Genomic DNA, 26,176 nt, shown 5'->3' with positions numbered 1-26,176 from the left:
TATTTCTTTTTCTTTTCTGAGTGTTGTGGCTAGGACTTCCAATTCCATGTTGAATAAAAGTGGCAAGAGTGGGATCCTTGTCTTGTTCCTGATCTTACAGGAAATGCTTTCAGCTTTTCACCATTGATTATGATGTTGCCTATGGGTTTGTCATACATGGCCTTTATTATGTTGAGGTATGTTCCCTCTATGCCCATTTTCTGGAGAGGTTTTACCATAAAAGGATGTTGGATTTTGTCAAAAGCTTTTTCTGAATCTATTGAAATGATCATATGGTTTTTATTCTTCAGTTTGTTAATGTGGTGTATTATGTTGATTGATTTGTGGATACAGAACCATCCTTGTGTTCCTGGGATAAATCGTACTTGATCATGGTGTATGATCCTTTTAACGTATTGTTCAATTCAGTTTGCTAATATTTTGTTGAGGATTTTTGCATTTATGTTGATCAGTGATATTGACCTGTAATTATTTTTTGTGGTATCTTTGTCTGGTTTTGTTATTAGAGTGATGTTGGCTTTGTAGAATGAGTTCAGGAGAATTCCTCTTAATTTTTTTTTTTTGGAACAGTTTGAGAAGGATAGATGTTAACTCTTCTTTGAAGTTTCGTAGAATTTCCCTGTGAAATTGTCTGGTCCTAGACTTTCATTTGTTTAAAGTTTTTTAAAGTAACGATTGAATTTCATTACTGGTCATTATTAGCCTGTTCATATTTTCTATTTCTTCCTGATTCAGTCTTGGGAGATTGCACATTTCTAGGAATTTATCCATTTCTTCTAGGTTGTCCATTTTATTGTCATATAATTGTTTGTATTGGGTGGGTCAAAAGGTTTGTTTGATTATTTCTGTAAGATGTCTGTAGTAGCACTTAGTTGTCTTTAACTTCATTTGAAACAGTTTTGTTAGATTGTATGTGACAGCAGTCATATCAGCATGCATTTAAAAAAAGACGATCAAAATTGGTGAATTTTTGTGCAGCCATTTGAATATTGAAGATGGAAGAAAAAAAGCAACATTTTTGACATATTATGCTTTATTATTTCAAGAAAGGTAAAAACACAACTGAAACACACAACAAGATTTGTGCAGTATATGGAGAAGGTGCTGTGACTGATCGAACGTGTCAAAAGTGGTTTGCGAAGTCTCATGCTGGGGATTTCTCACTGGACGATGCTCCACAGTCGGGTAGACCAGTTGAAGTTGATAGCGATCAAATTGAAACAATAATTGAGAACAATCAACATTATATTACGTGGGAGATAGCTGACATACTCAAAATATCCAAATCAAGTGTTGAAAATCATTTGCATCAGCTTGGTTATTTATGTTAATCACTTTGATGTTTGTGTTCCACATAAGTGGAAAAAAACCTTCTTAACCATATTTCCACATGCGATTCTCTATTGAAACGTAATGAAAACGTTCCATTTTTAAAACAAATTGTGATGGGTGATGAAAAGTGGATACTGTACAACAATGTGGAATGGAAGAGATCATGGGGCGAGTGAAATAAGCCACCACCAACCACACCAAAGGCTGGTCTTCATCCAAAAAAGGTGATGTTGTGTATATGGTGGCATTGGAAAGGAGTCCTCTATTATGAGCTCCTTCCAGAAAACCAAACGATTAATTCCAGCAAGTACTGCTCTCAATTAGACCAACTGAAAGCGGCACTCAACGAAAAGTGTCCAGAATTAGTCAAAAGAAAACACACAATCTTCCATCAGGATAACGCAAGACCGCATGTTTCTTTGATGACCAGGCAAAAACTGTTACAGGTTGGCTGGAAAGTTCTGATTCATCTGCCATATTCACCAGACATTGCACCTTCGGATTTCCATTTATTTTGGTCTTTAAAAAATTCTCTTAAAGGAAAAAATTTCAATTCCCTGGAAGACTGTAAAAGGCAACTGGACCAGTTCTTTGCTTAAAAAGATAAAAAGTTTTGGGAAGATGGAATTATGAAGTTGCCTGAAAAATGGCAGAAGGTAGTGGAACAAAATGGTGAATAAAGTTGTTCAATAAAATTCTTGGTGAAAATGAAAAATGTGTCTTTTCTTTTTTCTTAGAAAACCAAAGACACTTTTTGGCCAACCCAATGGTAATCTCTTATGATCCTTTGTATTTCTCTGGTGTCGGTTGTAACTTCTCTTTCATTTCTGATTTTATTTATTTGGATCCTCTCTCTTTTTTTCTTGATGAGTTTGGCTAAAGGTTTATCAATTTTGTCAATCTTTTCAAAGAACCAGCTCTTAGTTTCATTGATCTTTTCTACTGTTTTTAAATTCTGTTTTATTTACACTCTGATCTTTATTTATTTTTCCTTCTAGTAACTTTGGGTTTTGTTTGTTCTTATTTTTCTAGTCCCTTTAGGCGTAAGGTGTAGACTGTTTATTTGACTTGTTTTCTTGTTTGTAGACACTTTAAATGTGTTTATTTTACATCCTCTTTCAAATTGCTCTTTAGTCTTCTTGCTTGTTCTCTGTTTTCTTTCATCTATTATCATATGATTTATCATATGGTGCTGCGAGCCCATCTTCAGAGGAGGCTATGGCTTCAGGAGTGGCGTAGGTTGGACTGGATGTATACTGCCTCTGCCAGGGCCACAGGGATCTGGATGGCCACGGACATATTTTGGAGTTAGTTTCCTGACTTGGTGCTTCTGTATTATGCAGCTGGTAAAACATCTTACCTTTATTCCCCTGCCTGCTTCCTTGAATCACTGGGCAGCTTTCCCTGTCCCCATTCAATGTCTGGTACAGCCCTCGGAGCCTGATTTCTACAGGGGGCTCTGCTTTTGCCTGTTTGTCTTGCTGGTGCCCTGTATCTACATCAGTAGCAAGATCACAGCCTGAAGACCCCTCAGGCCCAGAGCCCCCAGAGCTTTGTTTCCTGCTTAGATTTTGCATTCCCTTTTTGTCTCCTGTGCCTGGGTGTTTCCTCCTCATTCCCTTGAGCAAGGCCACATGTCACAATTTTTAAAATCATATTTTATGCAGAATTTTGGATCTATTATATTGACCAGAAGCAAGTCCAGAAATTGTTTTAGATTCCTAAGTGGTTGATTTGTTTACTTTCTTTTTAAGCAAAGGCAAGGAAAGCAGGAGAGACATAGGTATTAACCTATGCTTTTTATTTTCCGGTTATATTTATCATCTAAGAATATAATTAAACAACTTCAACATTTTGGTATTAATATGTTGGTGTTTTATTTGCGTCAGTGCAATAATGTTAAAGGGTGTTCATAGTCTTTTCAATTTGTTATTTTTTATTTAACTGTTTTTCTTTATATAATCTGCTACAAATAATACTTCATTTGTTGAAGACTCCAAGGCTTATATCATAACAGCCATAGCTTCATTATCCGGCCTGCAATTAGTCTTTTTATGGTTGATAAGGGCACTTCTATTCTCTTTTTTTGTTATAAAATGTAATGCAGTATTTAGGAAAAAAATCTTGAAAGAGGAAATATATACTATAAAAATTAAAAGAGATAATTTAAAACTTGGTTGTAGAAGTGGGAAAGGAGAATGGGAAAAGTAAAAGAATCTAAATTTATTTTATTTTATGGGGACAACTCCATGAGATACTTACATTCATAAGGTTGGTAGAAAAATGTAGAACTGAATATGTTGCATTTTAAAATTTATTTATCTTTTCTGTCCTCCACAGTTTCTTGTTCATATTATTTACTGAATGTAAAAGAACAGATGAATTAATAAATGAATGACAATTTTTTTTCAAATTCCAAAATTTTCCCCTTAGCTAGAATATTATTAATAACTATTTGTTTGAGTTCAGGAGTGTTACCTGCAGCATATAATGTGGTTGAGTCACTGCCTTTCTTTTCTCCAAACTGTCAGCACTTGTGTTGGAGGCACAACTAGGTTTGTGGTTTAAGCTAAATCCCTACCCCAAAGACCTTTATTCCTTTTTGATTATGAATCAGGTGGAGAGCCTGTGCGGGTGTTTGCAAGTTTGTATTAGGAAAGGAAGAGAAGCTAGTTTCCCAAGAAATACAATTTCATGGAGAAGCTGGAAAATATGCATTCAGTATGTCACTCTACGAATCCATAGTAAATTTGCATTTTTTTGTTATCTTAATATAGCGTCTCTGCGTAACCTTTCAAGCAATGGCAATGCTACACCCCATGTCCATTCATGTTCAGAGAGGGGTTGGGTCCAAAGGCTTGCTTGTCTGGGAAGCCTTCTTTGGAAGGTGTTGATGTCTTTTGAGTTTAACCCTCAGGAGTTTCTGATCTTAGATTTAAGATTCTGGTTAAGGAGAGAGGGAAGGCGGACTTGAATGACATTACAAATTAAAGGGGAAAAAAAGGAAGGACTCTAGAAGGTGCACGTCCGACTTTCACACTGTGACTTCTTGGGGATACTTCAAGATGTTTTCAAATAGCATGTACTTTTTGGATACGTGAGGGCATTTCCAAGTATCAAGAAAAAATAACTGACTGTTTCAAATCTTTGGAATTATTCCAAATTCAGGAATTCCAGATGTTTGTAAAGATGCCATTGAATACCTCTGTTTAAATATTGAAGTGGGTTTCAAGATGCTATAGAGGGGAAAAGGCATACCCTTCAATTCTTCCTTTTGAAAAACAGTGTAGTACCTACTCCGTAACGCTATCAGGAGGACCAAACTAGCGTGAATGGTTAGTCAATAAGCTTGAGTATCCTTTCCTTCCTCTTTGCTCTTTCTACCTCCCAGGGCAGTTGTGGCAAAAAGATGTGTGGTATTTAAAATGTCATAGCACTACAGAAAATACAGTATGTTATTACTGTTTATCGCTGCAGATACTGAACCAATAATTATCTGTGTGATGAATGCCAGATGTAAATAATAACCAGGGCTCCTGGCCATGTGTCTTTCCATAATCTGTCTCCCCCATCTTTCCTGGACAGCAATCTGAATCACACACGTCTTTAAATTAAGAACTTGCCTGCTACAAATGTCTTGTGAAAGTGCCAATGTTATGACAATTCATTTTTTTCCCATGAAATGCACTTAGTTTTACTTCCATATGCCTGTATTTCAGGTCAGGTATTCACCCTGATGAGAGTTTTTTGGCGACTCCAAAGCAAGAATCATCCAGATAGAACAAACTTCCAGAATCTACACATGCAAGTCGAACAGTTTGGCTTTTAGTTTACTCAGAATTAATAAATTCAGACCATTTCTTTTTCCCTCTTGTGCTTGACAGTCCCGAATACCTTGTTAAGGAACATCAAGCTTTGTAAGCCCTAAGCAGCCAGGGCCTGCACTGACAGCTGAGAGTTTTGAACTTGGTACAAATGCTGGTGGACTGCAAAACAAGTGCCTGCTGCCTCTCCTGATGGAAGCAAGGGCGCCGCAGCGGCTAGCTATGCCCTTGCTGGTGGCCTTTCTAGCAGGGAAGACCATTCTCTGTAGTTTCCCGTGTGTGGCCTTGCTAGAAGATGGGGCTGGGGCGTCCCTTCCCCGAAGCAGGCGAAGCAGGTGGTAGAAACCCCCAAACTCCACGAGAACTTACTGAGCGTCACTGACTCGTTGATCTTGAAGCTGCAGAGGACCCTGTCCACGTTGCGGGCGTGTCGGAAGCCGTTACCTCTGACAACTACTTGAAATGATTCTGAAACAAAGAATAATGACACGACACCTTCATTGACTGCACACCGTTAACCTTAAGTTTCCCATCTGCCCTGGTTTAGGGAGTCTGCTATTTCACCAGGCTTAAAATATTAAATAATCAGTTCAAGCTGGGAAACAGAAGCATCCGTGTGGGAGCCTTTTACCACCTATTCACTACCTTCTCACTAGTTGTTCACCAGGATTGCACAGAACTTCTTACTTTGAATTTCCACCTTGCCTTTGCCTTTACTCTTCCTCCTAGCTGGAATGCCTCCCCCCGCCACCTGTGTCCTGCAAACCTTACCCATCTCTCAAGTCCTGGCAGTTTTAAAACCTGTGATCTCTGCCACCAGAAGGCCACGGGGGAGGCACTCTATACTTCTTCAATCCTCTTGTGTCTCTTTTACATATTGGATGCAGAGGAAAGGATTTATTTAGAACTCCACGTGCCTAGTGTTTTTGAAAACCACTACCTGCGGGCATTCACAGTCTGTCCTGAATAGTGTAGCATGTGATTATGTATTGTCTGGTGGTGTTCTTTTGTCTTTTCTTCCACAACTAGAAAACATTCCTTTACGTTTAGGAATTGTTTGATGCAGCTTCAGCTCTCCTGTCTCTGCAGGGCACACAGTAGGAGCACCTAGTGTTATGTAGGAATAATTGTACTCAGCAGGGGATCGCAATCTTGCTTAGGGGTGGCCTGTCAGCAAGCATTTCCCGTTTGAACTGACATTGGCCCTTAGCGCACTTAGCACTCTCTTCTCTCAAAGTAGAAGAGATAATATATCTCTGCGGGTCTCTAGCCCTGCCTGTTAATTTCATGTTGGCATAATTCATGTTGAATTAACACGTTAATAAAATATTTATAAAGCAAAAATAATGATCCTCTATACTAGTCTTACTAAGGGAAAAAAAACAGCTAATTGATTCATTAAATGTTTAGGAATATTTGCTTAAGTTTGATGGTAACTAATAGCCAATACTCTATTTTCTTTGATTTTTGTCATCTTTTTGTGTGTAAAAATTGGGGCTTGGGATAATGCTGTGTGGCGTATAAAAAAGAAAAAGACTAAAAGTTAGAGGTTAAAATTCAGTATTTGTGAAAGTGGATCTGGAAGTGTCAATTGCTATCCAGATGGAGATTTTCACTGGAGGATGAATGGAATTAAAGGACTAGCGTATGGGACTCTTCCACACTTTAATAAACGTCATGAATCTATGTCACCTTCATTCTGGGGAAACTAATTTAGAGATCATGTTTGCCAAGAGAATAATAACTGATATCATTTGCTCCCTCTTTGTGTGCCAGGCCCTGTGCTAAGCGTTGTATATGCCTGATGTCACTTAAACCTCACCACAGGGAGGCACAAATGAGAAAACCAAGCACAGTGAGGTTAAGTAACTTGTCCAAGATCACATGGCTGGTAGCTGTCAGAATCAGAACTGGAATCCAGGTCTGCCAAGTATCAAACGCCTTAGGACTCAGCCACCATGCTCCTTACCATTATGCTAAAATGTCTTGTGACATATGACTCATTTAGAGACTGACATTGTGATTTTTTTAAAAGCTTATTTTATTTTTACTTTAGACAGGTTTGCCCATTTTGCAGAAAAAATGGAGCTGGCCCAGCTAGGAAGCAGGAAACCAAAACCGAAGTAAAAGAAGCCGGAGGCACTAAGTGTGCCACAAAGAGAAACAAGTTAGAACAGAATGCTGTTTAGAGGTATCAACGACCTTCCCTGTAAGGAAATTGAGATTTTTGACGTTGTAAATGACTTGCCCAAGATCATGTAATCTGTCACTGGTAAGCAGCAAAACTGGGACTTGTACCCAGCATTCACTGCTGTAGTTTTGAACTATATTAAGGTTCAAAACTTAACTATGGTTTTTCAGGACCATAGTCCCATGAGTATTAAGGATTTAGATATGCATGTTGATGCATACGTACGATTGCTAAGTTTAGAAGGATGGACTAAATAGTTTTCTTTAGATGTCTGCCTGGCATGTGACTGATGACACAGTTGGTTCAGCAAGCATTCTATTACGTGCCAAGCATTGTGGAAGAATCTTACTGTATCTTGTTTACTCAATTTAGCCTATAGATACCCATTTCTGTTTTTAGTCTGGACGCTAGACATCCAGAAGTCTGCCATTGGATGCTTTTGCTGATTGCAAATGTTTTCTGCCTCACTGCTCTGCCTACTTCTCTTGTTTCCTCAAAGATCAGTGGAAGGAGAGAAGATTCTGGAAACGCAGGCCATGTGCCAGCTCTCTTCTCTAACACCGTGCCCTAGCATAACCAGTTCTGCTGCTGAGTCCTCAGTGAAAGAGGATGCCCGCATGGCTGCTTGGCCAGCCCTCAGGGTGTTAGGGAGGAAGACAGCAGAAACCCAGGAGCAGCCATGGTGGAGACCGAGCAATCTAACCCCCGAGGCGCGGGGAGCAGGAGGAGGAAAGGATGCCCTGGGAGGCACACCAGAGCAGAGGCGAGCTCCCACCAGTTTCTAGGTGAGGATGCACATGTGGCCTCCAGAAGAGCCTGAGTATCTGCCCCAGCAGCCCGACTGGAATGTCAGCCCCTCACACGTGGAAGGTATGTAACAAAACCCTGTCAAGTGAATCTGTCAGCAAGCGAGAACCAGGACATATTGATTTAATTCAGTTTGTTCACAAAGTCCTGAACCTGTCTCTCACCATATGCACATTTAAGTGTTTTTAGGCAGCATGCATGTTGGTTTACAGCTCCTACAAGGAGTGCCTAGGAACTGGAGGGCATTAGGGAGGAATTTCTACTTGGAAATGATCTTTTACCTAATCTTTTAAGATACATATTCTTTAAGTTATCTTTAAGGTATATGTTTATTACGATTCTTTGGTCACTTTATTCTCAATTATAATTTAAGCTTCCTGATGGGAGAGGCCATCATATCTATTTCTTTAGAATCTTTGGCTGTGCCTCACCCAGGGCTGAGTCAGCCTCAGTATAAGCTCGTTTAATGAACAAATAAATGACATCTTGGTATAGAAAGGGAGAAAGGGGAGGAGAAGGTGGTCATTTATTCAGGTACCAGTCATATCTAATCCTGTTTGTTTTCTGAGGCTTAATCAGGTCATTGAATGAAAAGATGCTCAGCGTCATTGGTTATTAGGAAAATGCAAATCAAAACCACTCCACACTCACTAGAATGACTATAATAAAAGAGGTGGATAATAACAAGTGTTGGTGAAGAAATGAGAAGCCTCGTACATCGCTGGTGGGAATGTAAATTGGTGCAGCTGTTTTGTAAAGTAGTTTGGCAGTTCCTCAGAAAGTTAAACATAGAATTACCATATGACCCAGAAATCTCATCCTATACTCAAGAGAATCGAAAACATTATGTCTACACAAAAACTTGTACATATATTTCACAATAGCATCATTCACAATAGCCAAAACAGTGGAAACAACCCAAGTAGCCACCAAATGATGAATATGGTATTCATACAATGGAATATTATTTACCCATAAAATGTAACAAGTTCTGACACATGCTATGACATGGATGAATCTTGAAAACATTATGCCAAATGAAAGAACCCAGACATGAAAGTCCATCTATTGTATGATTTTATTCCATTTCATTTCCATGTGAATAGTGCAGATTAGCAAATCCAGAGAGACAGAAAATCGACTGGCCAGGGCTGGGGAGAGGAAGGAATGGGGAGTGACTGCTTAATGGGTACAGGGTTTCTTTTCAGGATAATGAACGTATTCTGGAATTACACAGTGGGTATGGTTGTACAACTTTGTGAGTATATTAGACGTTACTGAATTGTACTCCTTGAAAGGGTGAATTTTAGGATATGTGAATTATAGCTCAATTTTAAAAAAGAAAAAAATTAGGGTCAATGAATAGTTGGATAAACTTATTCTGTTCCCTTTTTTTGCTTTTTTTTTTTTTTTGGAAATGTGAACACATAGTTTTGCGATGACCTCAATAAAGATCACCTATCAACCACTGTATCTGAAAATGAGACATCTGTATATTCACCATTTGCTCTGGTCACCTAAGACTTTTGTGCAAAATTATTGTTAGTGATATTTCCATCTTGAGACTTAGCTTCAATTTGCTCTCCTAAGAGTTAGCTTCAATTTGCTCTCCTATTAAATGCTATTGTAACATGTAACATCTAAAATATAATATAGAGCTGGATGTGTATTAAGTGCTTTCTGATGCCTAAATTACTCTAAGGTTTTTATTTTATAGCTATTTACTTATAAGAATTTTAGTGAGGTATAACTGACATACAGTAAGTTGTATGTAAAGTGTATAATTTGATAAGTTTTGACATAGGTATACAATCATGGGGCGAAACCACAATCAAGATGGTGAACACATCAACCACCCTCAGAAGTTTCCATGTGCCCCTTTGTAATCTCTTCCTCCTGCCCTGCCCCACACCATGCGACCACTGATCTGCTCTCTGTTGTTGTAGATTAGTTTGCATTCTCTAGAATTTTATGCAAATGGAATCATATAGTAAGTACTTTTTTTTTTTTTGGTCTGGCTTTTTTTTACTGAGCATAATTATTTTAAGATTCATCCATAATTATTTTGAGGTTTATACATAGTCTATTTCTTTTTATTGCTGACTATTATTCATTGTATGAAAACCACAGTTTTATCCATTCATGTGTTGATGAACATTTAAGTTGTTCACAGTTTTTGGCTCTTAAAAATAGAGCAGTTATAAACATTTATGTACAAGTCTGTGTCAGGACATAGATTTTTTTTTTTCCCTTGGGTAAACACCTAGGAGTAGAACAGCTAGGTCATGTGGTTAGTGTATATTTAATGTTTTGAGAGACTGTCAGAACTGTTTTCCAAAGTGATTGTGCCATTTTGCATTTCCACCAACAATGTATGAGAGTCCCTCCTTTAAATAGAAATATCTTTAAATGAAAATGAAGACCAAGGAGAGGATTAAACAATTGATTCAGAAGAGGTACCTATGGGCCAACATGAGCTCTTTGAAAAACAGTGAAAAGTGAAAGAAATGAAACCACTTTTTGATGTTGCTTAAATGTGTCTGGTTTAAGCATCTAATTTCCAAATGGTAAACATGCCACCTAAAAGTACCTTCCTTTGTGCTCACTTACCCCGTTTTATTATGAACAATGGGAAACAAAAGAGTAGGAATAATACAATTGCTTCTGAAATGACAATGTAAGGTGCTAATGATAATCTCCTTCCATTTCTGGAGGAAAAGAACTTTAAATGTAGAGCAGTTGGCAGGTTGCACACTTAATTCCAATTAGTTCCTTCCTGGAGTATTTGCTTACATAAAACACTGTGAGCTATTCAAGTCTGAGGCCAACATTGTGGGACCAGAGGAAAACTGTGCTTAGACAAAACGATGCATTTCCTAAAGAGGAGCTGAACTAGGCAGGGCCAATCTAACAATGGATCAATTCTCCTAATTACACAGAAGCTAATCTGCAAAAACATTTAATTAGGAACTTTAAAAAAGAGTCTATATTAGAAGGGAAGCAGAATTATTTAAATGCAGGTAATGTCAAAGGTGCTATAAAGGCTCTCCACACAGCAGGTGACTTCCTACATGTTTTAGAACAGGAACTGTAAATACAGTGACATAAGCACCATGCTAAACGGCAACCATATGCTTGACCTGGGTACTGGGATAATGGGGAGTGGTGGAGAGTATGCTGAACTGGAAAGCGTACATGCTTCTTTTAAAGGGAAGTTATTCAGTCTCTAATAATCATTATCTTGCAATAAATACAGGCTCAATGTTGCTAGATCGGATTTTTCGATACAAGACGAAAATCTGAATTTTTAGGTGAAATCAGACTTTTAAATGTTAGCAATAAATTTAAGTTTTTTTTTTTTTTTAATTGCAATGTGAATCAAAAAGAACATATGTGCAGACCAGACAGGGCTTGTTGGCTGCCAGCTTATAACCTCTGGCAGTGGAGGAGTTTTGGGATGGCTCTCTCTCCAAATAGTTTCACTCATGACATTGACTGAAATTCTTTTTGATAGGGCAGATGCTTACCTCCTCTTCGCATTAAGATTTCCTGTTAAAATGCAAAATAGTTCCAGGTATACTTTTTTCTTTAGCCATTAAACAAATAATCAGCCATTAATATCTTAGCTGAAGTTGAATTAAGTCTTTAGAAACTTAAAGTTATAAAGGAGACCCAAAAAGGGTTTCTCTGTATAGCATGTGGTTACAGATGGCCATTCTGCAGTTGCTCACATAATTCTGGGGGTGGAAAGTTGAGAGCATCTACTCCATTGTTGGAAAGCTTTAGTTGTAAAAGTTGCGTGTGTTAAGCCAAAACCTGCCTCCTTGAATTCCTCCCCAATCTCTCCATGGTGGTCTCCTGAACCTATTTATAGTAAGCCTAATAATACCTTTCTGCATGGGAATTCTCCAAATATCCTTGTGAGTGTCTCAATTCTTTGTCTAAATCTCTGTGGTCACTCTAGTCCTTCCTCATCCCACAAGCATCTCATTAGCATCTCTTTGAGCCGATCTCTGCTATAGTGCTCCGTGCGTGGTTTCGTAATTTGTCTGAACATATGATTATCTCCTAGGGCAGACTGTGAGCTTCATGGGGGGTTGGGACCAAGCATGCATTTTGGTACTCAAATCTTTTCATATTGCTTGGTACATAGTAGACACTAAGAAGTGATGGAAAGAAAGAAGGAAGGGAGGGAAGAAGGAAGGAAGGAAGGAAGGAAGAGAGGAAGGAAAGAAGGAAGGAAAGAAGGAAGGAAGGGAGGAAAGAATCAGTGACTGGAGTCTTGGAAGCTTGACTATCCTGTGTTCTCCTGTAAATGGACCTTGAGAGCTTGTTCGGAGGTTGTAGCAGGGGAGCACAGCTACTTGAACATCCTTGACTGAAGAATGGACCCTACTGGGGAAGGTCATCCTCTTCCACTGAGCAGGCAGCTTCAGGAGGGGTATACATGGGAGGGAGGAAGGGGACACCTGCCTAGCCAGCCAGATCAGCTGAATCAACCCTGGCTATCAATGGGGTGACAGATGTTGCAGCTGGGCTGCCCTCACATCCTGAATGAATTATTAATATGGTTTCTAGTTCCATCGCCACTTCTACTAGGAACATGCCTTTGTCAATGCCATTTTTAAAATATGGGACTTGGAACCATGGTCTGAACTTGGAATAGTGGAGCATGGTATTAGCTCTCTTGCCTTGGACACTGGATGGCTATTGATGCACTCTAAGATTGTATCAGCTTTTTTTTTGTCAGAGGCATTCTTGTTGGCTCTCAAGATAGCTATGCTTCTCCTTGCTTTTTCTTTTTCTTTGCATGAACTGTTACTGTCAGGTTTCTCTAAACCTGCTTGTATGTGAAACTGACGATTTGCAAGTTCAGCATTTTATATTTGTCCCATTAAATTTCACCCTATTATTTGCAGCCCAACACAGAAAGATCTGTGTTGGATCTCAGTTTTACTGTCCACCCAGTGCATTATCTCACTGCCTCTCTCAGAGCTCAGTTTGCTGTCAGAACCATGGCTGTTGCTGAGTTGTTGGTGAGAGCCAGCTGAGATCCCTGTCTTGGGAGAATGCAATCATCAGTATAGCGTGTCTTGAGTGGACAGGCCAGGGTGGGGCTCCACAGCAGGGGCTGCTCTGGGGGCCAGGGAAGGGAAGTAATTCAGAGAGTGAGGGGAGGAAGCAGAGAGGAAAGGTTTTTGATGAAAGCAAGTTCTACCTTCTTCACAGATCTGTCTAGGGCTTAGTCTCAACATTATACGTTACAAGTATGAACAATATTTCCTTGTTCACTTTCTCCTCCAGTACGTATTGAGTTAATGAATCATTTTGGAGATACTCAGAACTCTACCAAGGTTTCCCCAATTTTCTTTCTTTCTTTCAAGGTTTCCCCAATTTTCTTTCTTTCAATCTTCTTTCCCCAATTTTCTTTCAGTAAACATACAGGCATGTTTTTCTCATCTAGGTGTGATATTATCAACATCATGATTCTCATATTGACCTTCAATCCTTATTAAAATGATACTGCTGATAATAATGTCACCTTGCTTTGTTGTAACAGTTTATGCTTTTTAAAGCACTTTCACATAAATCCCTGGCCCCAGCTCCTTGCAGTGGCCTAATGAAAATCACAGAGGGGGTATGCTTAGGTCTACTTGACAGGAGTTCACAGCCCTGGACAATGAAATGGCCTCCAATGCTTCATGAAAGCCATGCTTACTCCAGAGAATGATCAGTGACAGACCTTTAAGGGAATCCCTGGAAGAACTTTTGGTGTAAGGATATCTTGTGAAAGTTTTATTTTCTTCTTAGTAAACTTATTCTCTAATCAACATGTTTTAATCCTAATGATTCTAATTCAAGAGAGGTGGGAGCTTGCTTTTTCAAAACCTAGGCTAGGTCCCATCACTGTGTCTTGTATTAATGTTTTTATAAGAAATAAAGGAAATGGAAGGGATGGAGGGGGAGTTTGGGGTTAGCAGATGCAGACTAGTATATATAGAATGGATATAGAACAAGGTCCTACTGTATAGCACAGGGAACTATATTCAATATTGTGTGATAAATCATAATGGAAAAGAATATAAAAAAGAATGTATATATGTAGTTATAACTGAATCATTTTTCTGTACAGCAGAAATTAACACAACATTGTAAATCAACTACATGTCAATTAGAAAAAAGAAATAAAATAAATAGAATTGGATAGTTTACTCTGATACAGGAAACTATTGTTTGTCCATAAAATATGGGATATTGCACATAAGCCAGAGATTTAAAAAATACTTAAAGAAAGATTCCTTGGATTGGATTTACCAGAGATTTGGCTATTTTATTGGTTCTACCAAAGAAACAGCTCCTGGGATAATTAATCAGTGGAATTGTTTTAATTTGTTTAAATTTATTAACGCTTTTTAATCTTTTTTCTTGTATTTTCCTTAGCTTTAAAAATATCTTTTATTTAATTATTTTTCTTTTCCATTTAATAAGAGACATACTGAACACTATGAATTTGCTAGGATCAGATCTTGTGGACCCTGGTATTTCTGTGCCGTATTCATTACGTTTATATATGTGGTCTTTTTATTGTCTTGAACACCTCAGTGGTAAGTAAAGGAGATTTTGGTTTACTAATCTTTGATTCAAGATTATTCAAGAATTATTTAAGAAGATACTCAATCCGAGTGATTGAGATTTGGTGGGTTTTTGGGGCCTTGTTCTGTCTTTGGCTATTTCTAATTCTGCTTCATTTAAAATAGTTCAAAGGTCTGATAACTTCTTGAGATTAGGTGAAAGTAGTTAATAAGGGTCAAATGAGCAAAAATCGGTGCATTGTTTTTTTAAGGAACGTATGAATCAAGACATTCGGTCAACATTTATTGACCACCTATTAAGTACCACGTACTCTGTTAGGCAATGGGAAGTGGAGAGAAATAAGATTCCTTCTCTGTCCCCAAGAACCCTACAGGAGGGGAACTGATTACGCTAGTGAATTAACAGAAGTTGTATTCGTTGTCTTTAGATGTTCTGATTCAATACAAGGTTGCAAAACATCCAGTAGGATTGCTAAACTGCAAGTCTGGGGTTTTTTTTTTTCATGAATGAGATAATTGCACAATTAAGGAACTCCCCTGTTTTCTAATTGTTTTAAAGTAAAGGAATTATAAAAATTATGGAGACAGATTTACCTTGAAGCTAATGAACCCTAGTTAAGCCTCCTGGCACTGGGTTCATGTGGTCATATGCTTTTGTAAATTTGCAAAGGTAAGATTTTTCAATTCCTTTTCTTAAGAATGTTCTCCTGGATCTGTCTTTGTGGCAACCACATTTGTTCCTGCCATCTGTGTTACCAGGTAGCAGTGTATTTAAAGGTCAATAGATAATCTTTGTTGATTGCTTTTCTTCAGGAAATTTACACATCTCTGCATAGTCAGTCTCCAAGTACTGCTAACAACTTTAAATGTTTACATATATACTTAGTGTTTTGTTGTTGGCACATACTATTCACTACATCTAACTCCTTGAAAAGTGTTTCAACTATTCTAAAATATAGCCAAGAAACTGGAATGGAATCCTCAAGGAATTACCTCATTTATACCAATAAAATATGCCATAAAGAATAAACCTGTACAGTGTTTGAAAAAGCTTGAAAGTTCTTCCTCACTACTTATGGGGTTGCATGATATATTTTCTATGATAAATTAATAATTGGCACTTGGTATTTTAGGAGACTAGAAAGGCGATGTTAACAGTGAACTCTCAACGGGGAAATACTCCAGGACCTGGAGCACAGGAACTCATGGAGAGAAAGTTTATCCTTTTTGTATCTCCAGCACTTACCACAGTGCCTGGCATTCAGTAGGTGCCTAACAGTACTTTTTAAATAAGAGTGATGGGAAATCTGTCAGGAATTATACAAAGAGAGCCAGAATGGTTGAAATTTTAGGCAGTCCATTATAATACAAAACAACAGTAAGAACATGATTTTGATCAGTTGGAGAAAATACTGTGACTCAGAGAAGGCTGACTCTTTGTATAAGCAGAGGCTTGCTGTATTAATGATAAAATTATAATGGCCTTTTACTGGGATAATTGGAGTGGCCTATCAACATTTTGTGAGGAATTGTAGATTAAGCAATTAATTACGATCAACATATTAATTACGGAGAGAGGTTCAGCACTGATTAAATAATTTAAAATATCAACAGTTCAGAGGTGACCTATGATCACTGTGATGGCTGCCATGAGGATGTAGGGGTAGATTCCACTTGTATCCAGAGAGGGGTATTCATGGTGATGTGTGGGAATCCAGCATTTCTGTAATACTCCCAAATTAGTTCCCATGAAAGGCGAGAATTTAGATAGGCTTTTCCAAACTTTCAACCAACTGGCATGTTGATTCCTTATTCCCTTTTTTCCCCTAGAAGCAAATTTATTTAGCAGTTTCTACTCCTCTTTTCCCCCTGCCCTTTCCTGCCCCACCTCCCTTCTTCTCTACTGATGAAGTAAACATGTGACTTGAATTCAAAATCTCATTATTTGTGTGACAGCGATTAGCATTTAATTTCAGTTTACCTCCTGCACATATGGTGGATGGTTCAGCTGCTAGAATTTCGATGCAGGACTTCTTCAAAATCTAGGAGGAGAGGAAATCAAAAAGTCAAAGCACAGCTTATTTTGTTAAAACAGAAAAGTGGGGTTTGCTTTTAGCTACCAAGATAGGAAGGCTCAAGGACATTATGTTGTAGTGGGTGGGTAAGTGGAGGATAACATTTTTACTAGTATCATTAATGTTAAGCATTTAATGAGCCAGAACTGTGCTAGATGCTTCCGGGTATCCCAAAATCCATAGGAATTATTCATTCATTTGTTCTTTGGGCAGATATTTATTGAGTCTATGATACACCAGTCCTAGTTATAGAGAGGTTTAACATGTAGTTGAGGAAATGGGACCTACACTTGAAAAGAAAAATAACAATGGCCCAGCCTATGTGGTAGGTGCCAGGGTGAAGGGGCAGACGGTAGGAGCTACAGAGTTCATGGGGGAAATCATTGAGGGCTGCTACATGGGGAAGGGCTTCCTGGAAGAGGTGGGTGCTGAGGGTAGGACTCAGTCAAGTGGGGAGGAGTAAGTTAGGGGAAGGTTAAGGTCCAAGCAGGGAGTGGCATTTTCAAAAATGAGAAACTAGAAATACATAGACCTCTTTAGCTGGAACAAAGGAGCTTGAACAGTAGAAAAACGAGTGATAATAGATAAAGCTGGAGAAGTAGGATGGAGATGGCCAGCCCTCTAGAGGAGATGCATGTTCAGATTACTCAGAGTTCCCTTTTAGTTAGAGAAGTGGAAATGTTGCAGGAGAGGGAGGGCTTTGAAGGCTGCTTGCTGTGCCTCGCTCTTTAGGAGGACCTTACTTACATGGAAATGTAGTCTTCCCCCCAAGTGAGTCTTGTAGGGTTGAGTGGAGAGTCTGGAGGACCCCATGACCGCACAGGGAATTAATAATGAAGGCTTCTTCTGGCAAAAGCAGGGTACCTGACTGGTAGGGTTCAAGCTTTTCTCCACCATTTATGAATGCCGTCTCTTATTGCATAATGATTCTAAAATTTCGACCAAACATTTTAAACAAGTATAGGACACTGAGTTAATTTACCAAGCAAAGGCAGTATCTTTATTTGGGCTTTACTTAATTTGGAAATTGAGATGGTTCAGAGGGCTGAAGGAAACTATCTCTCTATTTATGAAAGGGGCATTTGTTAAAGGAATTAAGAGTGAAGTAAAATGTAAAGTCCATAAAAGAAAAAAGTATCTTTTAGCATTGGGAAACACCCATTTACTTGCATGGTTGTATTTATTTATATATGCTGCTTTGTTCCAGCTTAAGTGATACATACACCACAAGGTACCATCAAATAAAAGATACAATAAATTCAAAAGGGGAGGAAATGAATTAAAGGGAAAACAAGGGGAAGATGAAGTAAGGAGTGAGAATAGCATAGAAAAAATACATTTTTTAAATTATGTATTATTAAGAGCTTATTTCCTTGCTAGGAGTGGCTCATTAATTTAGTTCTAAGCTTTCTAGTAGCAAATGAGAAGGGCAGACAATATTTATGAGATTCTCAATCTGAAGAATGAAAACAAACCAGTTTCTCAGAAGAGATAATATTTACCCATTCCAGAGAGAAATCTGGGCGTCCTCATAGAGAAGCATTGTGAAAGGAAGTGAACAACATGCTTGAGAAAATTGTTCTCTGATGTACAGATGACAAAACATTCAAATGTATTCATTCAAATGTATTCAGGCTCCCTCGCAACCATGTGTTTTAGGTAATTCTTTATACCTGAGAGTAATAAGAAGCAGCACAGTTCTCTCTATCTGCAGGAGGGTTGGTCCAGGACCCCCGTGGATAGCAAAATCAGAGGATGCTCAAGTCCCTTATATAAAATGGTGGAGTATTTGCATATAACCTACACACATTCTTCCATATACTTTAAATGATCTCCAGATTGCTTATAATACATAATACAATGGAAATGCTAATGTAAATATTTGCCAGCACGCAGCAAATTCAAGCTCTGCTTTTTGTAACTTTCTGGATTTTTTCCCCAATATTTTTGATTCCCAGTTGGTTGAATCTGCAGATGTGGAACCCATGGATACAGAGGGCCGACTGTATTTCTTTTTCTTGACAATTCTAAAATCCAGATTTCCAGCTGACATTTTTTTCCTGACATTCTTTCTGACTCTTTTACAGTTTAAAGGCATTTTCGCATTTTGATTCCTCTATTTGTTTTCAGCTTCTACCTCATTCCACAGTCAAAGCAGTTTGTTCCTTTTTGTCAGCGTTTGCCTTATTTCTTCTCCCTCTGGCTTACCCAGTCTCCGTCCACCTCAAACATAGGTGCAGCCTCAGTTCTCCCTGGTCCCCAAGGACCTGGTATCACCTCTGAGCCCTTCACTGACATTCTGACTTGGGATCAGGGACCCCAAGGATGTATCCTGGGCATCCATGTTTCGCTTCTGGCTTTTCCATCCTGCCTTTCCAGTGGTCAATCCAGTCCTTTAGATGCAGCAACATCCTAGGACTGGGGCTTGCCAGGATCCTCATCCAGATCCTTGCCAGTGACTCATACCCCAGATAACAACTGCCCTATCTGAGCTGTGATGACAGTCCACTCCCCTCTCCCCCCAGTTTGCTGCCATTGGCCTCTTCCTGGCTGAAGGGCCACCTTAGCTACCGGTTGCCATAACTCAGAGAGGCAGGCACGCCCTTCAACATGCCTTCAGGCATAAATCTCTCAATAGGCCACATTGGGAGATCCAGAATTAACCCATATGGAGAACTTTATTAAATAGTGACATTAGAAGAGCACAAAGCGTTTTTTATGTTTTAAATAAAATTCCTCTCCTTTTATAAATCATTTTATCATCTACAACTAAAGATTTCAACAGTCCAAGAATGAAAATTGAGCTATCGCATCTATCCTGTCCCCATTCCCCAAATCCATTAAAACACATAAATGAAATCTTCACCCATGTTAAGTTCCTGACTTTGAAGCAACATTTTTTTTTTTTTTTAAAAAGACTCAGCCCTTGCAGTGTTGTTTTTTTGGGAGGTCACCACTCTTTTTATTTTTTTAATTTATTTTATTGATTTATTTATTTTTGGCTGCGTTGGGTCTTCGTTGCCGCACACGGGTTTTCTCTAGTTGCGGTGAGCGGGGGCTACTGTTTGTTGCGGTGCACGGGCTTCTCATTGCGGTGGCTTCTCTTGTTGCAGAGCATGGACTCTGGGTGCACGGGCTTCAGTAGTTGTGGCACGTGGGCTCAGTAGTTGTGGCTCGTGGGCTCCAGAGCACAGGCTCAGTAGTTGTGGCACACGGGCCCAGTTGCTCCGCGGCATGTGGGGTCCTCCTGGGCTAGGGCTTGAACCCATGTCCCCTGCACTGGCAGGGGGATTCTTAACCACTGCACCACCAGGGAAGCCCGTGAAGCAACATTTTTGAACCAACCCTAACACTTAACCAGGGGTGAGTAAAGGAAACACCCGTGAATCTTTGACCACAAAGACACACTTACAGGTTTTGTCATAATAAACACATGCTGTATTATTCTCTCAAAGTGTCTGCAATTAGCTGATAAATCTAAGGAGTGTATAAAGGGCCAAAAAATTTCAGCCAAGGGCTGTGATTCAATCCAGTAAAAACACAGCTTTCCCAATCTTAACTTAAAACATCTGGAAGGGATGCATTGCAGCCAATGGAGTAAAATTTATCAGTGAGGGGGATGGGCAGGACTTGTCTGGGACTGTGGCTTCTATGAGTTAGAAATGTCTGGTTTCAAATGGTAGGAAGTCACAATGGCATGGGGTGGATTTGGGGGGCTCCTTTGGTTATTAGCAGCCCAGACTGTACAGTAATCAGTCTGTCCGAACTTTAGCAGACAGCAGATCAGCCTAGGGACTGAAGGCTGCGTGGGGGTGGGGAGGCAGAGGATCCCTCCCCGACCTGGGCAGTGGTAGCCATGGAGGAGGTAGAGACACAGCACTGGGAGATGGATGAAGGGAAATCACTAGACCGAGTGGAAAGAATTCACACAGGGTTGGGGCGACGTCAGAGGTGACAGTCTAACTGACCTCTGATAGAGACTGGCTAAGACTACCACATGCCTCAAGCATGATCCAATGTGAGGAGTTGGGTCCTGGTCTTGCCCCTGGTCCTGTACTTACCTGACCTGTGGTCCTTGACAAGTCCTTTAACTAGTCTGAACCCCAATTTTGGGAAACAGTTTAACATACTAATAGTTTAGTATTAAACTAAATTGGAGTCGAATTGCTTGAGTCAACTCACTCATGAGCACTGTGACCTTGGGCAAGTTCCATAACCTCTCTGAGTCTCTGTTTCCTCATCTGTAATAGTGGGATAAGAACAGCACCGACTGCATGAGATTGTTCAGTTGGGAAGATTAAATGAGATAATATAGGCAGAGTCCATAGCACAGGGCCTGGAAGTCCTCAAATAATGGTAGTTTTAATCTTAAGAACCTGGGCTCTGGAGACAGAAAAAATAGATTTGGGCTTTAAATAGATTTATGTCCAAATACAAGCCCTACCACTTACTGGCCATGAGGATTTGGATAAGTTATTAAACTTCTGAATCTCAGTTTCTTTTTCTGTAAAATGAGAACAAGAAAAACACCTCAAAGGGCTGTCTGGTGGTAAAATGAGTAATAAACATGAATGCAGAGATACTTAGTTTGTAAAATCAATAGAACTTAGGTGGTAAAATTCGTATTGGATTAGAGAGTGAGGAAAAGAGTGAGATTAAGGAAAACTGACAAGGTTTTTGTTTTATAGACAGAACTAGACAGATGTGATTGGTCAATAAATAGTATTTAACAACCTTGGGCCATCAGCCAACGAGTGCCCTTCATGAAAACATGGCACCAAGAAATGTGCTCAGAACAACCTTAGTAGTAAAGCACTTAGTAGGATGTCTGACACATATTCGGTTCTCAAACAATGGTAGCTGCGACTGTTACCTCTGTTATTACTGCTACTACTGCTATTACTCTCAGGCAAAGATGGTTAGCTCATATCTGCTTCTATCCCATCACCCACCACTGGCCTCTTGCTAAATCCTATTTGCTGAAAATGCCTGAAAGATGGCTAATAATATTTTCCTGCTACCTTTTGGGCAGATTTCAAAAAGAATGCATATGGGTAAGCATGTTTGAAATCTGCAAAGAACTCTATAAGTACATGGGTTGTTACTGGTAGTGACACTCCTGCACACCTCATGAGAGTGTTGGGGGAGTAAAAGAGGCAGCAGATGTAAAAGAACTTTGCCATGTAATAAGGGCTGTTTAATAGACTTAAAGTGAAATTGGACTTCCTTGGTGGCGCAGTGGTTAAGAATCCGCCTGCCAGTGCAGGGGACGCTGGTTCAAGCCCTGGTCCGGGAAGATCCCACATGCCACGGAGCAACTAAGCCCGTGCGCCGCAACTACTGAGCCTGCGCTCTAGAGCCTGAGAGCCACAGCTACTGAGCCCGTGTGCCACAACTACTGAAGCCAGCGCACCTACAGCCCGTGCTCCACAACAAGAGAAGCCACCGCAATGAGAAGCCCGCACACCGCAACGAAGAGTAGCCCCAGCTCGCCACAACTAGAGATAGCCTGCGCGCAGCAACGAAGACCTGACGCAGCCAAAAATCAATCAATCAATCAATAAATTTATTTAAAAAAAAAAGTGAAATCAATTGTGAACCAGTCCAGGTTGTATATAAAACTTTATATATATATTTTTTGATTCTAAAAATCTAAAGTCCTTTTTCATAAAGTTCAGAGTTTATGCAGAGATTTCTCAAGAATCTTTAAAGATTGTGAATATTTGCATAGAGTTGTTATGAATCCCTCCCTTACCATAAGCATACCTAATTTTTCCCCCCTAACTGCTCTGCCTCCTTCCCTAATAAAGTATCAATCTTTATTTACTTGGCCATTTCCTGCTGGAAGATTTTTTGTGTGTTAATACAAGACCAGTTTCCTTTATCCATTCATGGTATAGGGGCCTTTTCCTTCCACAAATCTAGACAGCATGTTTCTTAGTGTCTTACTTGTTGTGAAGGGTGCATTCTGCTTCAAAGATGTCTGCAGCTTGAAGTAGGCTGGCCCACGGATGGTTAACTATCTATTGCCCAATTACATCTCTCTAGTTCTCTAAGACGAAAACCTAGGAGTTTTCCTTAACCTCACTCTCCCAGTCACCCTCCAAATCCAGTATGGATTTTGTGACCTAAAAGTCTACCAACGAAATATTTCTGTATTAATTCACATTTTAGTATAAATTGCCATCTTTCAGAGGACTTACTGTGGTTTATAATTATATATTTATCTTTTGACTGTTTGGTCATTGTCTATCTTCCTCAGACTATAACCTCTACAAAGGCAAGGAGATTTGTTTTTATCCACCACTGTATCCACAAGGCCTAATCTAGCACATAGTAGGCACTAAATAAATACTTACTGAATAAATAAATGGCACACTTTCTGCAGGGCTTCATTAACTGACATTTTAGCATATTATGTATCAGTCATTTTTTTTCCCTGTGAATATAATCTTTTATTACATTAATCTTTTCTGGTCTTTTAAATTAAATTAAATTTTAAATCTTTTAAATTAATCTTTTATAGTCTTTTGAATACAAGGCTATGTTCAGCATCTTGTAACATCTCCCTCTTCTTATTAAGTCTTTGGGGACTGCCTTCCCAGGAGGCCTACTTCAACACCTCCATTTTTTTAAATGGCTTATCTTTTTAAACAATAATATTGTAGGTGTATCATGTTCCCATGTCTAAGGTCTAGATGGGCCTGCTGTGTAAAAGGCCTTGACCCTTTTATTTGGGAAAAATGTAAAAGTATATGTTTGGGGGGTGGGGCAGAGGGTCCCAGGTACACTAATACAGCTGATGGCAGAATGCACATTGGGTAAGTCTGGAGGCTATTGCTTTTAGAAAAGGCCAGGGAGCTTGGGACACAAAACTGGCTCATTCATGCCTTCAGGACTGCCAATGTTGCCCCCATGAATTTTGAAACTATTTGATCTCTAATAAAATTTTGAAAAAAAAAGATAGTCACCTTTCCTAAGTAAAATGCACTCCGCACTTAAAATCAATAGACATATCTATTATTAAGTATGGACATTACCCTAGATTCATATCCAGTTCTACAGAATCTGAATTTAAAATAAAAATTTACTATCACACACACATCTTTCTGGGATTCATATCTGATTTTATGTTACAGTCATACATTATACCAAATAAATATTCCAACATGCAAGAAAGACATTCTTAAGAGGTTACTGAATTTTAGATAATAAAGCTCATCCTCAAAACATGCAAGAATTTTTGTCTGGAGGGGGGCACCCAGCTCACTTAAATAAATGCTACTCTTCTCTCAGTTAGTTTCACACTCAACGAGAATCTGGTGTGAAGAAGCACAGGACAAACAAGGTTCTGAAACCGAGGAAATTCATTTTTATTCCGTGAAACCACTTTCCTCTCCTGTTTTCAGAAGGAAAGCTCAGATAACTGTGAATTCCAAGACGTGGTTTATTTAGTAAGAAGAGCTTGCTGATCTGCTGAATACTGGCAAAGTCAGTGGCCCTCCTTGGGAGCTAAACCCTGCAGCGTTTCATTGGGTTTTGTTCTAAATTCTGCTATTGCTTTTACAATTATTCTTAACAGATTCCTAGATATAGGAGAAGGAGCTGGAGGGGTGTGGGGTGACCTGAGGATTAACTGAACATGCCCCTCTGCAATCTTTGTAGCCTATTCAAGCAATGGGATTTTTAAAATTACATTTGGACTCTTTCATAAGCCAAATAGAAAAAATAGCTTAGTTGAAATGCCTGGCCTGAATGTCTGCAAAGTCTGAGTCTAATTAAAGACTGCTGAAGCAAATGATTTTTTAAAAAGATTTTCTGCTCACTACAGAAACTACAATGGATTCTATTTATGCTTCCAGGCCTGCTAATGTGAATGAGGCACAAAATGCCATCTTTTATAGATACGGTCCTGGAAAAGAGGGTGGGGGAAGGACTAACGGGCTTTTACAAGAAACGGAGCCACAAAACTGCCCACTTGTGGTGCAGTGCACCACACAATGAACACATACAATGAACACATATGCACAGCCCGGCATATAAATGCACTGGGCACCACGGGGAATACGACAAAGGGGGCGGTCTCTGTGACTGCACAATTCAGCATCTGACCAGGAGGAAAGGCACGTGCCAAGCAAGTGATGCCAACAATTAGCGCCACTGGAGTTCAAGGCAGGGAGAGTTCAAGGTATAGGAGAGACCAGGGCAGGCTCTTCAGAGAAGAGAGGACAGGAGCGTAGCCTTGAAGTTGAGACAGAACTCGAGACAGCATTCAGATGGGGCAAAGGAGAAGAGTGTGGTTTCTTCCGATCACAAATAAGGGTGGTTTCTTCCAACCACAAGTAAGGCTGATTAAGAGAAGGGCTGTTGCTGAAACGGGCATTCCCCTCTGCTAGCCCTGGAAAGAGAGTTGGTTCAGTAAAGTCAGGTACTTTCCAGGACTACAGGAATGTGATGCAGATTTTGATTTGAGGAAAACCCTTAGGAGCTCCTCTTGGGGTCTTGGAAGAGTAGACGGGAGGGAAGCAAGGAAGATGGGCTTTGCCTTTTGTCAAAGCTTCACCAGGGCTGGATCAGGGGCTCCATTTCTTTCACCTTCCCAAGAGTGGAAGGGAGAAACCAGCACAGGACATGGTTTTCATAAATAAAATAAATATATATACACCATGGAATAGATTCATTCCTCAGTTTCAGTAATCTTAAAGCTTCCTTGATAACAGGATGTTTGTGCCAAAACTTGCAAGAAATCCTTGCAAATATAGTCACGTTTGCCCAATACTTGTTTATTGTTGATCAAACATGTAGAAAGCTCTAGGCGCTGACTCACCCTCGCATTAATAGGAAGCCTTATGCAGGCTTAAATATTTATTCTAGGGAAATGCTCCTAGATGGAGATGGCTTGGTGCCAGTGACTGGGTTCTCCTTCTCAGAGACAGTGTGCCTGGTTCCAGGTACCGCCCTTGATTGCACAAGAAGTAGGGACAGCTGGGAGGAGGAGTTGGCATCATGGTAACCAGGCCAAGTGTTGGGATTCAAAGCTGCAGACCCATTTCAGTGTTATCCAAACCCAGCTTTCATGTAGGTTCTCATTTCACTGCCTGCAGCACTTTTGAAAAGGCAAACAAAGACGCAGGAGCCTCGCTGGACCTTTGCTTCATATTTTCACTTGAGGGCTGGCGCTACATTCACCAGTTGTGGTCAGTGGAAATTCCCCGAGGAAGCCACAATAAGAAAAGGCAAAGGAATAGTTTCTTCCTTTACAGTTTTACTGGCTTAAAGGGCTCCAATCTTCCAACCATCCAAATTTTGTCTTATTTTATCAACCGAATTCTGCAAAAACAAGAAGGAATTCTG

General features: G+C 39.6%; 1 protein-coding gene across 1 annotated transcript in view; it reads right to left on the bottom strand.

The window, feature by feature from the left end:
* Positions 1-26,176, bottom strand: part of ANTXR1 (ANTXR cell adhesion molecule 1) — a 241,491-nt gene that overhangs the window by 146,719 nt on the left and 68,596 nt on the right. Inside the window, exons 9-10 of the mRNA XM_061210663.1 lie at positions 16,729-16,789; positions 5,526-5,624 (exon numbers count right to left, since the gene is read on the bottom strand). Of these exons, the coding sequence (XP_061066646.1) occupies positions 5,526-5,624; positions 16,729-16,789 (160 nt within the window). The remainder of the gene's footprint in view (positions 1-5,525; positions 5,625-16,728; positions 16,790-26,176) is intronic.

Source organism: Eubalaena glacialis, chromosome 14, assembly GCF_028564815.1.
Source record: "Eubalaena glacialis isolate mEubGla1 chromosome 14, mEubGla1.1.hap2.+ XY, whole genome shotgun sequence".
NCBI lineage: Eukaryota > Metazoa > Chordata > Mammalia > Artiodactyla > Balaenidae > Eubalaena > Eubalaena glacialis.
This window is presented reverse-complemented; position numbering and strand designations above follow the sequence as displayed.